At 43.0% G+C, this 19,011-nt stretch overlaps 1 protein-coding gene across 1 annotated transcript; it reads right to left on the reverse strand.

Annotated features, from left to right (window-relative positions):
- Window positions 1-1,282: 1,282 nt before the first annotated feature.
- On the reverse strand, window positions 1,283-14,588 carry rbm7 (RNA binding motif protein 7). The gene is made up of 5 exons (XM_028810427.2): window positions 14,396-14,588; window positions 8,446-8,608; window positions 4,392-4,482; window positions 3,793-3,889; window positions 1,283-2,400 (listed from the first exon to the last, which is right to left on the reverse strand). The coding sequence occupies exons 1-5, from the start codon at window positions 14,486-14,488 to the stop codon at window positions 2,032-2,034; spliced, it is 813 nt and encodes a 270-aa protein (XP_028666260.1). The 5' UTR covers window positions 14,489-14,588; the 3' UTR covers window positions 1,283-2,031.
- Window positions 14,589-19,011: the final 4,423 nt, after the last annotated feature.

Raw genomic sequence — 19,011 nt, forward strand, 5'->3', positions numbered from 1 at the left:
CACCATTCGAGGACGAGCAGCAAGCCAAGTCCAAGTTAAGGCGGGTTGTTCTATGGGCCACCAAATGTCACAATAAGTTCGGACAGAGAGCTGGGTCTTTGAAGGACAGCACTATTGGTCACGTGCTCCATCTTACAAATCACCCATGGCGCCATTAACGGAGAATGCTGATCACTGCCAGGTACGCTACATGAAGATCATCTAGAATCAGTAAGATCGTTACTGGGAGTCATGGACAGCATCCAGGCTTGTGCAGATGAAATGGAATGTCAGTAAATGTACAGTATCATACACAAGAAATAACGTCAGAGCTGAATACACAAAGGGAGGTCGGAAACTGAAAGGACGCCTTATGAGAAGGATTTAGGAGTCACAAAGTTCAGGGCACTATCAACATGCAGGCCACGGCCAGAAGCCATTAAGAAGGCTAACAGAATGTCAGGCTATATAGCGCCTTGACGTGTGGAGTACAAGTCACAGGAGGTGACCCTCAAGTTTTATAACTCACTGGTGAGGCCTCCTCTGGAGTACTGGGTGCAGTTTTGGTCTGTGGCCTACAAAAAGGACATAACAGCACTAGAAGAGGTCCAGAGAAGAACGACTGGGCTGATTAGAAGGGTATGAGCTGCGAGGAGAGGAGCCTCTCCAGTTTAAGCAAACAATGGTTATGAGGTGACATGACTGGAGCCAGCAAGATTCACAAAACCATCAGTGGAGCAAATCCAGGGCAGATGAAACTGGAAACTCGATAACGAGTACATGTTACCAAGTGGTGCATCAGACAGGACTTTAGGAGGGTCTGCCTTGAGACACGGACAGCTTGCAGCACACATTGTGCTTTCTTTTGATAAGATTAGATTAGATAAGAACTTTATTTATCCCGAGGGAAATTCTTTTGTCATATACATACTCAGTGCAACAAGAGGAATAAAGATAAGGTAGTAAAAAGTAAAAAGATAAGATGGATGGAAAAAATAAGATGGAGAGATGGCAATGGTGCTGTGGACCACCATCATGTCATAATGAAGCATCTTCAGCAAGGTCAGAATCAGTCACCCCTTCACCATCCATCTATTACATACATAACTTGGTTATTAATGACATGGCTACTGTAGAGGAATGAGGCACAAAGCAGGGACAGGCAAACACTGAGAGAAGACCAAGTCCGTCACAGGACCCCAGCACACACACTCTCAGTCATTGCCAATCTGGGGTCGCTAATTACCAATATTGCCAGTGTAACGGAGAAGCAAAATGAGCAAAGAAAAGATGACCACAGGTTAAAGGTCAAAGGTAATTCTTCATTGTTTTAGGACTCCTTGTGCAGTGGTAGCTGAAAAAGGGACAAAGTTCTGGAAGAACCAAGAGGTTCCACTAACAAGGGTCTTCCTAAGCCCCCCACCCGCCCAATTTGGATTTTTTTTTTTTTAATAACATTCAGACCCACAAGGAAGAAATAAAAACAGTAGTAACAAAAAGGACCCCCAAACACCGAGACCCCCCTCCCCCCCCCCCCCCAATCAAACATAAAATGCGACCTACTGTATAGAAATATATACCTGGAAAAATAGACCTGGTCGGGGTCTGCTGGTGGAAATGCACTCTCAGAGGCAGCTGCACCCTTGGAGTGGAACAGCAAGGGGGTCCTGGGGTTCAGTCCGGCCTGCGGGACCCAAAGGAAACAGCAGCGCAGGGCAGGCAGGCAGGCCAGTCTAGTGCCCCCAGGCTTCAACTGCTGCCCCTTTGTCAGTTCAGCTCCTGATTCACTAACAGAATGACGAGAATTAATAATAATGATTAAAAAAAAAAAGAACAGAATAGAGCCAGTCTGTACTGAGGCACAAATCGACATTCTGAACGTGATTAGATGCCCACTGGCACACCTTCTCTAAGGTGACGAAGTAGGCCAGAGCTCAGTAAACCCCCCCCCCCACCCGATTACATAAAACTTGTTTTCTTTGTCCAAAGTCATTTTCTTTTTTAGTTTGTCCAAGATTAAAAAATAAAAAATAAAACAAATAAAATCCTCCCTCAGTATCGTGACTGGCGCCATTTGTTGTCTCGTCTGCTGCTGCTCTGGTACTCTCGGCCATGACTGTGGGCCACCCGGTCATCATGATGGTAGTAATCCTCCCGCTGGCCCCGGTAATGACGGTCGGGCCCAGGATCTGAAAAGTGGGCATCCCGTCCGTAGTGCCCTCTGCTTTGCGGGTACGGCAGTGGGCCCTGCCTGCCGTGGCACTGTGCTGTGGCGTCCTGTAGCTGCTGCTGCCACTGATTGCCTGCTCTGTGTGATGGCGGTGGTGCCGTCGGCTGCTGCTGCTCAGGGGACATGAAGCCGGGCTGCATCAGAGGTGAGGCGGCTCCATTCACTTGTCGCTGCTGCCACATGCTGTTCATCTGTGGGGAAGATGGGAACACAAGTGAATGGGCAGGCTAAGACTGAGACATGGTGGGCTTTTTTAACCGGACAGTTTACTAAAAAAAACAAGGCTCTCCTCTTGTGCTATGTGGTGCCTCAGTATCGGACAGGTAACACGGTGAGCAAATGGAGACCCATAAGAGAGAATACAATGGGATCCGTGGCCAGTATACTGTAACTGTGCCACCCGGTAAGTCTACCTTATGAAGTTAGTCAGATTAAAAGTCTCTCTAAGCAGTTCACGGCCCCTCATTGCACACACACACACACAACTTGGGGTATTCCCACATTGACAATCCCAGGAGTTCAGTGGGTTTTGCTCATTCACACATACCAGAGAGACACAACAATTGATCAAAACAAAAAAGGAATTGGAGATCTTAAGCGCTCCATTGGTGAGCCGCCATGCCCTAGTGCCCTAATCACTTATTTACTCACTCACATCATTGTGGATTATGAAACTGAACAGAAACATAAGAGTTACATACTCGTGACAAAAATAACAGCGAGCTATGAGTGCTCCGTTTTCCTTTACTACTACTGTACATACCTTCAGGGTTTTCAGCACTCGTTTGTATCAAAACAAAAAGTTGAAACAGATCGAATGTCAAAGATGATATGCGTGCCACCCTGTCAAAGACCACTCCACACTTTCATATTCTTATTCAAGGCAAACAAGAACAATCTTCTCATTGAAATAAAGTGGATAACGCGAGAGTAGCAGTGGTAGTGACGGCAGTAGAAAACATTCACTTTATTTGCACAAGGGGATTGTCTTATTTATAAGCGTCTACGCGTGTGTCTGTCTGTCCTGCCCAGAAGTGCAAGGCCTCAGCAAGCCGGCCCCACGTTAACAAGGCACAAGAAGAAAGCGACTCTGTTGCCAAAGTAAAACCGCACAGAAAAGAGAGAAACTGTTACACAAGCAAGGTGAGCACATCAGCAAAACAAATCCTCCAAGGAGAGAGACGCCCCAAGTAGTTCCTTTCAATTACCGGACATCTCGACATTTCAATTTCTTTTTCTGATGATTTCAGTAGTTTCTACAGCACAGGCTTACACAGTTTAGTATTTCATAACTATAACGAGTGTCCATTACTTTTTTTTTTTGTGCAGAGTGTTTTTATTAGATTTTTTACTTTCAAGTTTAATAATACTTTGTGTAAGTCATATGTATGAGACAATCAAACCTCGATAAATAAACTACATTATATTCATTGTATGCAAAGTTATGTTTATGTGAATATTTCTGGGGAAGGGGGGGGTCCCATAGCTTTCATCAGATTCTTAAAGGGAGTTACAAGTCACTGCCCTAGATGATGCCACTTCTTGACAGAGACTACAGACATCTAAAATCATGGCAGACTTACCACCGCATGCCTCTGTAGGCTGTCAGGGGATGACAAGGACCTCTGGGCCATCTGAGGAGACGCAAAGCCTCGATTTGGCATACCGTCCATACCGAACCTGAAGGAGCAATGTTCAAGAGTGAAGAGGGGTTCCACAATACACGTGACTATTCTACTACTTTACGTTCAAAGGGAAAAAAAAACATGTAACGAAAAACACAGTAAAGCAAAATATTAAAACTCGCAGCTCAAGCAAGCTGCAGCACACCAGAGCCGACTTGAGAAACGCACCGACGAACGAGCCAGTCAGGGTCGGCCGGTTTGGAGGGGCTATGCACACACTACACGTCCCCCACTTTCCAAGATGGATGGCATTTCCATTTCGGCCTTTCAGACATTTTTAATCTGTGACAGAGCTCAGGAGCACGAGAAGTCGTTATAAAGTGCTACAAGGCCAGCCGATAAAACAAGGACACTGTTTAAAAGTGTTTAGCGACAGCACACTTTCCTGTTTTAAATCTGCTGACATCTTGGCTCCCTTCAATCCCCCCAACACAGTCTCTCTGTCTGCCCCCTCGGAGACTTTAGTTACTTAGGAGTCTCACAAGAAGCAAACCTACCTGCCGGCTCCCTGGTGTGTTGGCGTGCTAGAGGGGCTCGAGTTCTGTGAATTCAGAGGGCTGCCCTGCTCCTGTGTGCCATGAGAGCTGCCTGGAGGACGACAATAAAAAAAAGGTTCAGCAAAACAAGTGGCTGGTAAGATTATACCACATTTGAACATTTCTGCTCCATATTAGAAATCCATATCCCTGAACATGAAATGTGTGTACAGCTGCCCAGGCAGGCATTATATGAGAGTTGACCCGTTACACACCTGGCACATACAGTGAGGAACAGAAGTATTTGAACACCCTGCGATTTTGCAAGTTCTCTCACTTTGAAATCATGGCGGTGTCTGAAATTCACATTGTAGGTGCATTCCAACTGTGAGAGACAGAATGGAAAAAAAAAATTCAGGAAATCCCATTGTATGATTTGTACAGAATTTATTTGTATTGCACTGCTGCACATAAGTATTTGAACACCGGAGAAATATTTGGTACAGAAGCCTTTGTTTGCAATTACAGAGGTCAAAGGTTTCCCGTAGTTCTTGACCAGGTTTGCACACACTGCAACAGGGATTTTGGCCCACTCCTCCACACAGATCTCCTCTAGATCTGTCAGGTTCCGGGGCTGGTGCTGAGCAACACGGAGTTTCAGGTCCCTCCAAAGATTTTCGATTGGATTTAGGTCTGGAGACTGGCTAGGCCACTCCAGAACCTTGATATGCCACTCCTTGGTTATCCTGGCTGTGTGCTTCGGGTCATTGTCATGTTGGAAGACCCAGCCACAACCCATCTTCAGTGCTCTGACTGAGGGAAGGAGGTTGTTGCTCAAAATCTCACAATACATGGCCCCATTCATCCTCTCCTTAATACACTGCAGTCGTCCTGTCCCCTTCGCAGAAAAGTACCCCCAAAGCATGATGTTTCCACCCCCATGCTTCACAGTAGGGATGGTGTTCTTGGGATGCAACTCCTCCTTTTTCCTCCAAACACGGCGAGTGAAGTTTAGACCAAAAAGTTCTATTTTGGTCTCATCTGACCACATGACTTTCTCCCATGCCTCCTCTGGATCATCCAGATGGTCATTGGCAAACTTCAGACGGGCCTGGACATGCGATGACTTCAGCAGGGGAACCTTCCGTGCAATGTGTGATTTGAAACCATGACGGCATAGTGTTCTACCGACAGTGACCTTTGAAACTGTGGTCCAGGCTCTCTTCATGTCATTGACCAGCTCCTCCCGTGTAGTTCTGGGCTGATTCCTCACCTTTCTTATCATCTGTGATACCCCACGAGGTGAGATCTTGCATGGAGCCCCTGTCCGAGGGAGACCGACAGTCATCTTTAGCCTCTTCCATTTTCTGACAATTGCTCCAACAGTTGATCTATTTTCACCAAGCTGCTTGGCAATTGCCCCGTAGCCCTTTCCAGCCTTGTGGAGGTCCACATTTTGTCTCTGGTGTCTTTTGACAGCTCTGTGGTCTTGCCCATGGTTGTAGTTTGGCTAAGACATTTGGCGAAGATAAAAAACATTCTTTCCAAAGATCAATATACAACAGTAATCCACGCCTTTATTACAACCCGGTTGGACTATTGTAATTCGTTGTATGTTGGTGTTAGCCAGTCCACCCTGTCTCGGCTCCAGCTGGTGCAAAATGCTGCTACACGCCTTTTAACTGGCACGCGAAAGAATGAGCACATTACACCTGTGTGATCCTCACTGCACTGGCTGCCTGTTCAGCTTAGAGTTCATTTTAAGATTCTTTTATTTGTTTTTAAGTCCTTAAATGGGTTTGCTCCGCCCTACCTCGCTGCGCTGCTGCATATGCACTCTCCTTCCCGCTCACTCAGATCAGCTGGTCAGCTGCTTCTGGATGTGCCTAGGACTCGGCGAAAGCTCAGGGGGGATAGGACTTTTACCGTTGTGGCTCCAAGGCTCTGGAATTCACTGCCGATCCACATTAGACAGGCCTCCTCACTGCCCATTTTTAAGTCTGCTCTTAAGACTTACCTCTTTGGTTTGGCGTTTGATCCTGTGTGAGCAGTTGATTTTACTCTGTTTTAACTCTGTTTAGTTGTGTTTACTATGTTTTAATTAGTTTCATTCATTGTATTTTATTTACTTATTTATTATTTTGTTTTTGTTTAAAATTTATTTTAGCCTATGTTCAGCACTTTGGTCAGCGGCTGTTGTATGTAAAGTGCTTTATAAATAAAGTTGACTTGACTTGACTAGTTGGAGTCTGACTGACTGTGGGGTGGACAGGTGTCTTTAAAGAGCTCAGACAGGTGCTACTAATTAAGATTACTAAGTGGAGTAGAGGTGGACTTCTTAAAGGCAGAGTAACAGGTCTTTGAGAGCCACAATTCTTGCTGATTGCCAGGTGTTCAAATACTTATGTGCAGCAGTGCAATACAAATAAATTCTGTACAAATCATACAATGTGATTTCCTGAATTTTTTTTTTTTACATTCTGTCTCTCACAGTGGGAATGCACCTACAATGTGAATTTCAGACCCCTCCATGATTTCTAAGTGGGAGAACTTGCAAAATCGCAGGGTGTTCAAATACTTATGTTCCTCACTGTAAACCTACAGCTGTGCAGCTCAAGTCTTTCCAGTCCTAACCATTCTGGCCAGACAAGACTCCCTCTTTTAAAGACTTTTATTATTGTTTCATTTTTCTGGACCCCGTGCTTTTCACCGCACAGGTTTACACAGCTAGTATAGCATACTTAGAACGAGTGGCCATTATTTTTTGCATAAAAAAGGGAGTGTTTCATTAGATTTTTTAGAGTGTGGTAACACTACGGATATTCACACACAAATTCAGGCAGATGAGGGTTATCCTCAGACCGTCATATAATGTCTGCATTTTCTTATAGCTGCACACAGAGCTGCTTGTCGACCCCATAAACAAATCTCCCTTTTCAGTAACATTTCTTGTGTTTCAATCACATGCAGGGCTCAAAGGAAGTGCGGCAACTCCCAGCTCTGAAAACGACATCATGACCAATCGAAACTTCCAACCACTTAATTACATTAGATGTTGCAGCACAAATGAAATTAAAGGCCTGGTTGTGATCAGAAAACTCAATCCACTAACAGCCATGTTTGGTGGGCTGCCAGAGGAGAAGGACAAACAAACTGCGATTGCCTTCACTACACTATTGGCACGTAGACTTATCTTGCTCATCTGGAAGAACCCTAACTCTCCTATTCTAAGTCAGTGGCTAACTGATGTTTCATACTACTTGAAATTGGAAAAAAAAAAAAAAAAAAAAAAGGATTACCAACACGCAAACTGCACATTCACCGACTAATCAAACGTGAACTATCAGTTTTAGTAAAACACTGCTGCTTTCAATCATTGAGTGTTTTGATCAGATAACAGCTACTTCATCCACACTGTAAGAGCCATTTTCCTTGTTTTATAAGATTCATGAATATTTCTTAGATGACAATGCATAAATAACGAGAAGTTCCTAAAACCCCCGTAAATATAATCGCAGTGGTATATTCTTATCATTTCTAACAGCTTGGAGTAAACATTATTCTTCAGTCAGCTAGTGACAGCCTTGCCTTGTATAAGGTGTAGAGGCATACGGTTTGTCACCGTGCCTGGGCACTTGCCTATGTGCCAACCGGTTTACGAGCCTTTTGAGTGTGTGAAGCAAATATGTACTTAACAGCACTTAATTTATGTGTTGTGCCGTACGTAAAGCGTACAGAAGAAGAAATTAAGAACCTTTAAGTATAGAAATAACTAAAGTCTTTCAAGAAAAGCTAAGTTTAAAGAAGTTACATTTTTCCTTTTTATTTTTTGCCTTTTATTGTACGTGTGTAACTATTTTTTCTTTTATTCTTGTGTGGACTATTTGCTTTTACCTTTCACTAAATACCTTTAAAACGAACTCTTGGACTCTGAGAATTCTTTTGACACGCGTGTTACCCATGCCGGATGACACCTTATATATTTCAGCAGCTACACACACTACAAGAACAAAATCAAAAACGTGCAAACAAAAAGAAAAATCAAATCCCTCCAGTGCCCGCAGTGTGCCTTCACCTGATCTGAATTGGATTTTGATGGGTCTCCCAAAGAGCTTCATTCCATTCAAAAGGTTCATCCCATAGGGCGCCGACACCTCATGCTTAAAGTTCACAAAAGCAAACTGCTTGGCCTTTCCATCACGATCCTTGGGAATTTTCACTGTAATCAAAGGTCCAGCCTGTAAAAAAATAAAAATAATTAATACAACACAAACTAAATAAAACAGTTTGTGACTAAACGTATGTTAAAAATAAAAATAAATGCAGTCACACATCCTTTAATAAGGTAAGAGGGCGGAAATGTATGTGTCACTTTGGCACAGAACTTCATGCCAATACCATTAATGACAAAACTTAATAAAGTATCCCGTTTATTACTTTTTTCCATTACTTTGGTGAATCAACCAAACGTTGTTCTGTGAACTAGCAGTTACTTGATAAAGATCATCACATGATTACCTTTTCCAATTTTTCAATAAGAGAATATGACATGGTATTGCCATTTAAAATATTGCACAGCTATTACCCAGTTAGTAAAACACTTACTGTAAACGATGCCAGTGTGTTCTGTAGAGGGCTACGTACGCGACTGAACATTCATGGTGTATTTTCAGCTCCTTATCTTTAAGAATTAGCAGAGAGAACTCCCTGGAAAGTCTTATGTTCCGCTAATGCCTTCTTTAGCGCAGACGAACACGATTTGTAATTAGCTACAGCAGTATCCTAAATTTGACGTACTGTACAGGTGCTGGTCATAAAATTAGAATATCATGACAAAGTTGTTTTATTTCAGCAATTCCATTCAAAAAGTGAAACTAGTATATTAGATTCATTCATTACACACAGACTGATGTATTTCAAATGTTCATTTCTTTTAATGTTGATGATTATACAGTAATCCCTCGCTACTTCGCGGTTCACTTTTCGCGGATTCACGACTTCGCGGGTTTTTAAATACAAGTGATTGCCCGCCTATCGCGGAAGTTATGTTCCAGACCCATCAGCAACAGGAGAAAATCCGCGATATAGAAAGACCATATAAATAAACATTTTTATAGTTTAAGCCTTAAAATACCCATCCCACATGCTTTAAACACATGTAAACTTATAAAACACACTTTGTTAACACATATGATATGTGGATGTCGGGCTAAGGATATGAGTAACATCTCACTATTATAAAACATTTTAACTTCACGCAAGACAAGACAGTGAGACAGGAAAATTGGTGATGTACAGGCTTTTAAATTATTGACAGGCAGAGCGACAAGCAGCACAAAGTCCACTTCTCCTTAGCGTTCATTCAGCTCCCCACCCCCTTGACAATGCGAACTGCGCCTCCGGGGAGGGGGGTTTGAGCGAACGTGCGTTCAGCCCTCACACCCCCCCCCCACTCCTCCTCCTCCTTCCGAACGCGCAGAGCGACAAGCAGGCATTTTGGCAGAAGCAGCACAAAGTCCATTTCTGCTCAGCGTGAGTTCAGCTGCTCCCCTTCACAAAGCGAGTGCAGACACATTGACATCTGATCGCTGCGTGCAGTGTGCAGTGTTGGTCTGAGGTGTTTAAGAATGTAGAAAGTGTTTAAGAGCATAGGAAGTGTTTATAAGAGCATGGGAAAGGTTAACAAGAGAGTGAGAAAGGTTTATAAGAGTGTGGGAAGGGTTTATAAAGCCTTAAAATATTAAATAATAAAATAAATATAGGTCGCTACTTCGCGGATTTTCACCTATCGCGGGGGGCTCTGGAACGTAACCCCCGCGATAGGTGAGGGATTACTGTAACTGACAACTAATGAAAGTCCCAAATTCAGTATCTCGGAAAATTAGAATGTTGTGAAAAGGTTCAATATTGAAGACACCTGGTGCCACACTCTAATCAGCTAATTAACTCAAAACACCTGCAAAAGCCTTTAAATGGTCTCTCAGTCGAGTTCTGTAGACTACACAATCATGGGGAAGACTGCTGACTTGACAGTTGTCCAAAAGATGACCATTGACACCTTGCACAAGGAGGGCAAGACACAAAAGGTCATTGCTAAAGAGGCTGGCTGTTCACAGAGCTCTGTGTCCAAGCACATTAATAGAGAGAAGAAGGGAAGGACAAGATGTGGTAGAAAAAAAGTGTACAAGCAATAGGGATAACCGCACCCTGGAGAGGATTGGGAAACAAAACCTATTCAAAAATGTGGAGGAGATTCACAAAGTGGACTGCAGCTGGAGTCAGTGCTTCAAGAACCACCACACACAGACGTATGCAAGACATGAGTTTCAGCTGTCGCATTCCTTGTGTCAAGCCACTCTTGAACAAGAGACAGCGTCAGAAGCGTCTCGCCTTTGGACTGCTGCTGAGTGGTCCAAAGTTATGTTTTCTGATGAAAGTAAATTTTACATTTCCTTTGGAAATCAAGGTCTGGAGGAAGAGAGGAGAGGCACAGAATCCATGTTGCTTGAGGTCCAGTGTAAAGTTTCCACAGTCCGTGATGGTTTGGGGTGCCATGTCATCTGCTAGTGTTAGTCCATTGTGTTTTCTGAGGTCCAAGGTCAATGCAGCTGTCCACCAGGAAGTTTTAGAGCACTTCATGCTTCCTGCTGCTGACGAACTTTATGGAGATGCAGATTTCATTTTCCAACAGGACCTGGGGCCTCATGTATAACGCCGTGCGTAGAACTCACACTATAACATGGCGTAAGCACAAAAGCGGGATTGTGCGTACGCACAGAAAAATCCAGATGCAGGAATCTGTGCGCACGTATACTTTCACGTTCTTCCACTACATAAATCCCGACTTGCGTGAAAAGTAACGCACGTGCACACGCCTTCTGTCCCGCCCCAACTCCTCCCAGAATTACGCCTCTTTGAATATGCAAATCAATATAAATAGCCTTCTGTGAAAAGACAATGGGAAAAGCACGGGAGAAAATATAAGAATTTCAGCGAATACCAAGTGGAGGCAAATGAAACACGTACTATTTGTTGGTTTAAACAGTGGAATAATCAACAAAAGGAAGCTGATCGAGTGACAGAGTGTCGGAGAAACTCGAAGGCTCAACTTCACAAAGTCGCACAGTGCCCGAAATAAAAAAGAAATCACATATCAAAGTCGCCGTGAAAAAGCGAGTCGTAGCCCACCGTCTGAGTGTCATTTGAAAGCTTATTAGGGTACAGACAAAAAAAAGGCACACAGTGGGGAAAAAAGCACGAAATGTCAACTTTAATCTCGAAATTTCCACTTTAATCACGTAGTTTATTTTGCCATTAAAGTAGAACATCATAAACTTCATCTTAAGATCGTTTAATTTACTAGTTTCTCAAATCCTATTGTAACTAAAGTGGCATGTTAAATGCTTTGTTCTGTATTTGATCTTCTATGTGCTCTGTGTGTATGAATCACTACCTGCTTTTTAAACGGGCTTTCTCTTTCTCCGACGGGACACATACTCCATTACATTCTTGATATTACAGCTCTCTGAATAATTAAAATACTGAGATGTATACGTGATATCTTTTTCATGATGATAGGAATGAAAGCATGTTATTAAACATTGGAACACGGTGGCGCAGTGCTTGTTCATGTCTCACGCAAGAGGCTTGCTGCGCCATGCGCAACCTTCAGTTAAATAATTTATCACAGCAGTACTGTCTCTTTCAAACGTACTAACCTCCAATTCCTGTCCTTACTTTTCTTTCTCCAAAAACTCAATCGCCACACAATAAGCTATGTAATAGACGTGAAGCCATCTGTAAGCTTAGAACTTCGATTCTTCAAAACTTTTAAGGAACATTGAAATATCTTAGTAGTACGTGTTTAATTATTATATCCGTCTATCTTTCCAGTGTCGCGTCAGCATCAGCAATAATACAGCGCAAGGTAGGAACAATTACTAAACTAGCTAGCGCTGCGGCATCGTGTCCTCACATGTTTAATTATAAACAATACAGATTATTTAAATGAAGTTAAAGTTTTATCTGTATAATATAATCAACATGTTTTGCTGCATTTCGTCTTAGAAATGAATACCGTCATCACATGTAAATACGCGCTTTATAAAGTGGCGCAGGTTGTGCAATATTATAACTGTAGTGCAAGTTTACAGTGGGGTAATTGTACTTATAAGTCCAAACATTTCTACAAGGAGCACTTGATGGACTGATTTAGTGCGTTTAGAGTTCTTGGGATGAAACTGTTTCTAAACCGCGAAGTCCGTACAGGGACTAAAGCGTTTGCTGTGGCTCAGGCAGCGTCTGCTTCATGCTGTGTACCGATAATTCTCTTTCCAATCAGCTGCTGCTGTGATTTCCCACTCAGATACAGTGATATAAATACTCCTGAGTGGTGCAGTGAGAGTAATATGGAAAAAGATGATCTGCTGTGGCAACCCTTAACGGGATCAGCTGAAAGAACATGCAGTGAGAGTTACAACGCTAAAGCAGTTATGGTATTTGGAATACTATGGCTATTCCCTGGACCATTATATTGCTACAGGTTAATTACAATCAGATGCATTACACTAATAAACAATATGCAGTTAGTTTCAGTGTATTTATAAAGCCGCGCCAGGAATGTGGATTTAAGAAAGAAAGAGTGATCACACAGGAACAGTAGCACTGCTTTGACGCGGGGTGCCGCCAGTCTGCAAAACCGGGCGGATAAATTGCGTACGCCAAGGAATGAGTTACCGTGGAAATGTGCGTGGCTTTACGCCAAGTTTAGGTTTTATACATCGCGATTTGAGCGTGGAAAGGTTCGTACGCAACATTTCTGTGCATACGCACCGTTTATACATGAGGCCCCTGGCACCTGCACACAGTGCCAAAGCTACCAGTACCTGGTTTAAGGACCATGGTATCCTTGTTCTTGATTGGCCAGCAAACTCGCCTGACCTTAACCCCATAGAAAATCTATGGGGTATTGTGAAGAGGAAGATGCAATACGCCAGACCCAACAATTCAGAAGAGCTGAAGGCCACTGTCAGAGCAACATGGGCTCTCATAACTCCTGAGCAGTGCCACAGACTGATCGACTCCATGCCACGCCGCATTGCTGCAGTAATCCAGGCCAAAGGAGCCCCAACTAAATACTGAGTGCTGTACATGCTCATACTTTTCATCTTCATACCTTTCAGTTGGCCAACATTTCTAAAAATCCTTTTTTGCATTGGTCTTAATTGATATTCTAATTTTCCGAGATACTGAATTTGGGACTTTCATTAGTTGTCATTAAAAGAAATAAACATTTGAAATACATCAGTCTGTGTGTAATGAATGAATCTAATATACAAGTTTCACTTTTTGAATGGAATTACTGAAATAAATCAACTTTGTCATGATATTCTAATTTTATGACCAGCACCTGTATATAACATGAGAATCTTCAGTAGGACACCATCATTTATGTATTTTGTACGCACTGGTTTATTGAATTATACGACTACATTAATAAGACTGCAATCACGACAAACCAAAAAGTTCAATAAAGTTATTGCTCTGTTAAGGCTTTGCAGCTTCATTTAATTTAAAATGTTTTGGCACACATGTTTTACTTACCCTTTTCTTTCTTCTTTGTATAAAAAAAGTATGTCTGTTATATAATTCTGGAACATGCAAAGCAATTAATAAAGAAATGTGCACAAAAAAACTTTCGCTACTTCACTGTAAAAGTCCCCTGAATTGAACAGATTAAAAACTCTGCCACACAAACAGCCGGCCCCAAAACGAAAACCATTATTACCAGTTTCCATCGATCAACATGTCCATTCCTTAGGGAGGGTCTCATCTTGCGTTGGTGACAATTACCGAGTATTAATAATTAAGTTAATAATATTGTGTCCATGTGAGTTAAACGAGGAATCATTAAAACACAAAAGTATGTTTGAATCTTCAAAAGGGACAGACAGAAGCACGGCGGCTGTCAGCTACCCTTCCACATTAACACGCTGCATTGCAAGTGAATCGAAACCTCCGTTTACCTGTAAAAACAGCTCGAACAGCAACTCCTCGGTGACCCGGGGTTCTAAATTCCCGACAAACAGCGTCTTATCAGCCTCTTGCGATGAGCCCATTACTTTAAAAATGATTAAAAACAACGTAAAAAGCGAGCGGCACCAAAAAATAAAATCCCACGCCAAATGCAAAAGCAGCGGTTTAGCTTCTCGAGCACGGAAGTAGTTCCCCTTCCGTTTCCGCTTACTCTACAGCCAGTCTCGCTTTGGTATATAATTTTTTTTTTTCTTTGCCGGCAAACCAACATCCCGCTTGGTGAACGTGTGCTGCCACCTGCAGGCTGGAGGTCCACTTACGCTAGGTGTTTAAAAATACGCGTGATCCTTCGAGGGCTATGGGCTCCTTTGCGCTTAATGCTCCCCATACCGGTCGCACCTTCCCGCGATCCTGGATTGGTTTCCATCGATCTGAGAATGTTGTATTCTGTTCTTTGTTGCATTGGAAGCCAAAATATTATTTAACTTACAATCTGATGATTGTAGGAGGATGCCATCATCTATGAGGCAGTGGTGCAGTAAGAATTATGTTTCTGGACTTCTCTAGCGACTTCAACACCATCTAACCTCTGCTCCTTAGGAACAAGCTGACAGAGATGGGAGTAGATTCATACCTGGTGGCATGGATCGTGGACTATCTTACAGACAGACCTCAGTATGTGCAGCACAGCAGCGCCGCAGGGGACTGACTTTCTCCGGTCCTGTTCAGCCTATATACATCGGACTCCCAATACAACTCGGAGTCCTGCCACGTACAAAAGTTCGCTGATGACACTGCTATCGTGGGCTGTATCAGGAGTGGGCAGGAGGAGGAGTATAGGAACCTCATCAAGGACTTTGTTAAATGGTGCGACTCTAACCACCTACACCTGAACACCAGCAAAACGAAGGAGCTGGTGGTGGATTTTAGGAGACCCAGACCCCTCATGGACCCCGTGATCATCAGAGGTTACTGTGTGCAGATGGTGCAGACCTGTAAATACCTGGGAGTGCAGCTGGATGATAAAATTGGATTGGACTGCCAATCCTGAAGATCTGTGCAAGAGAGGACAGAGCCGGTTATACTTCCTTAGAAGGCTGGCGTCCTTCAACATCTGCAATAAGATGCTGCAGATGTTCTATCAAACAGTTGTGGCGAGCGCCCTCTTCTATGCAGTGGTGTGCTGGGGAGGCAGCATAAAGAAGAGGGACGCCTCGACAAACTGGTGAGGAAGGCAGGCTCTATTGTAGGCATGGAGCTGGACAGTTTGACATCTGTGGCAGAGCGACTGGCACTGAGCAGGCTCCTGTCAATTATGGAGAATCCACTGCATCCACTAAACAGGATCATCTCCAGACAGAGGAGCAGCTTCAGCGACAGACTGCTGTCAACGTCCTGCTCCACTGACAGACTGAGGAGATCATTCCTCCCCCAAACTATGCGACTCTTCAATTCCACCCGGGGGGTAAAAGTTAACATTATATAAAGTTATTGTCTGCCTGTATACCTGCATTGTTATCACTCTTTAATTTATTGTTTTTTATCAGTATGCTGCTGCTGGAGTATGTGAATTTCCCCTTGGGATTAATAAAGTATCTATCTATCTATCTATCTATCTATCTATCTATCTATCTATCTACAGTGGTGTGAAAAACTATTTGCCCCCTTCCTGATTTCTTATTCTTTTGCATGTTTGTCACACAAAATGTTTCTGATCATCAAACACATTTAACCATTAGTCAAATATAACACAAGTAAACACAAAATGCAGTTTGTAAATGGTGGTTTTTATTATTTAGGGAGAAAAAAAAATCCAAACGTACATGGCCCTGTGTGAAAAAGTAATTGCCCCCTGAACCTAATAACTGGTTGGGCCACCCTTAGCAGCAATAACTGCAATCAAGCGTTTGTGATAACTTGCAATGAGTCTTTTACAGTGCTCTGGAGGAATTTTGGACCACTCATCTTTGCAAAATTGTTGTAATTCAGCTTTATTTGAGGGTTTTCTAGCATGAACCGCCTTTTTAAGGTCATGCCATAGCATCTCAATTGGATTCAGGTCAGGACTTTGACTAGGCCACTCCAAAGTCTTCATTTTGTTTTTCTTCAGCCATTCAGAGGTGGATTTGCTGGTGTGTTTTGGGTCATTGTCCTGTTGCAGCACCCAAGATCGCTTCAGCTTGAGTTGACGAACAGATGGCCGGACATTCTCCTTCAGGATTTTTTGGTAGACAGTAGAATTCATGGTTCCATCTATCACAGCAAGCCTTCCAGGTCCTGAAGCAGCAAAACAACCCCAGACCATCACACTACCACCACCATATTTTACTGTTGGTATGATGTTCTTTTTCTGAAATGCTGTGTTCCTTTTACGCCAGATGTAACGGGACATTTGCCTTCCAAAAAGTTCAACTTTTGACTCATCAGTCCACAAGGTATTTTCCCAAAAGTCTTGGCAATCATTGAGATGTTTCTTAGCAAAATTGAGACGAGCCCTAATGTTCTTTTTGCTTAACAGTGGTTTGCGTCTTGGAAATCTGCCATGCAGGCCGTTTTTGCCCAGTCTCTTTCTTATGGTGGAGTCGTGAACACTGACCTTAATTGAGGCAAGTGAGGCCTGCAGTTCTTTAGACGTTGTCCTGGGGTCTTTTGTGACCTCTCGGATGAGTCGTCTCTGCGCTCTTGGGGTAATTTTGGTCGGCCGGCCACTCCTGGGAAGGTTCACCACTGTTCCATGTTTTTGCCATTTGTGGATAATGGCTCTCACTGTGGTTCGCTGGAGTCCCAAAGCTTTAGAAATGGCTTTATAACCTTTACCAGACTGATAGATCTCAGTTACTTCTGTTCTCATTTGTTCCTGAATTTCTTTGGATCTTGGCATGATGTCTAGCTTTTGAGGTGCTTTTGGTCTACTTCTCTGTGTCAGGCAGCTCCTATTTAAGTGATTTCTTGATTGAAACAGGTGTGGCAGTAATCAGGCCTGGGGGTGGCTACGGAAATTGAACTCAGGTGTGATACACCACAGTTAGGTTATTTTTTAACAAGGGGGCAATTACTTTTTCACACAGGGCCATGTAGGTTTGGATTTTTTTTCTCCCTAAATAATAAAAACCATCATTTAAAAACTGCATTTTGTGTTTACTTGTGTTATATTTGACTAATGGTTAAATGTGTTTGATGATCAGAAACATTTTGTGTGACAAACATGCAAAAGAATAAGAAATCAGGAAGGGGGCAAATAGTTTTTCACACCACTCTATCTATCTATCTATCTATCTATCTATCTATCTATCTATCTATCTATCTATCTATCTATCTATCTAATGGACTAATCCACTGTTTTCAAAAACATTTACCATATTGGTTATCACTTCAGGAGGCAGGGTGTCAATTATTCTAGCAAGAAGAGTCTTTGGTATCTACTACTGTTTGTTGCTTTGCTTGGTAAAATTAATGGGTGTTGAAGTTCTTAGTGCTGATGTTTTGTAACTGCAGTTCTGGGTTCAAACCCTGTACTTGGTTGCTATCCATGTGTAGTTTTCACATCTCACCTTGTTTACCTAAACTTTCCATCCACATCCCCAAAAACATGCAGGTTAGATTAACTGGAATGTGTAAACTGACCCCATGAGGGGGTGTGTATGAATGAGCAATGTCACCATGTCCAAGGGTGTTTACTGTATTGTGCCTAATGCTATCAGCATTGATTCTTCTCCACTGTGACCCTAAATTGAATTATGTAGGTTTGAAAAAGTTATGTTAAGAAGAGTTTCACCCAGAAGAGGTAACAGATGACAAACTCCGAGCACATCCAGGTAATGCAGTGTGTAGAACAGTATTTTGTCCATACATTGTCCCACGCAAGCTGCACTGGCAAAGGAATAAGGAAGCAGACGATCCACGAGTTCTGTCCCAGTCAAGATGACCCAATAACGGACAAACAGATTTCGGGAACAGTTTCTCCCCCAACATGGCAGGTGGCAATATTCTGCTGATGGGAGCCACACTTGGACACCTACAGGGCTGCCTGGGACTTATAGTACAGAAGGGCATCCCTGCTTGTTGTAGCAGTGTCTGATTTTTGTAAAGTAACTGGAGCAAATGACTGCGCTCATATTGCGACAAGGGCACCCAGCAAGAATGAAGCTCCTTTTGTTAATCCTAACCAGTACCTTCTATTAACACCCAGGTTAGCTGTGATGCCAAGAAGCAGCTGACAAATGTCGTGGCTCACAGGCCTGAGTCAACCCGCCATTCATTTACTTTACTGTACATGATGACTGGCTTGTTGGTAAGGTAACTGCCTTCACCCTTTATTTTTCATATGGCCTGAATTATTCGTCGTAACCACAATCGCATCATTACCTGTGTCAGATGCTGGCACCTCACACCTTTCCCGGACCCCCAGAGGGCTGAGGAGAGGTGCTATAATGCCGCACATGAGCTTGTGCTCTCAGTTGTAGTGCACAGCCAGATATAATTGATTGAATTTAGGTGTCGGGGTCTCAATGCATCAGGTGGGAGGCTGATCTACCAACCAAATACTCCATATATGCTTGTCAGGGCAGCGCTCAAGGCACGTTCACGTGGGTGATTGTGATTATTA

The sequence above is a fragment of the Erpetoichthys calabaricus genome, chromosome 9, assembly GCF_900747795.2.
Source record: "Erpetoichthys calabaricus chromosome 9, fErpCal1.3, whole genome shotgun sequence".
NCBI classification, from domain to species: Eukaryota; Metazoa; Chordata; class Cladistia; order Polypteriformes; family Polypteridae; genus Erpetoichthys; species Erpetoichthys calabaricus.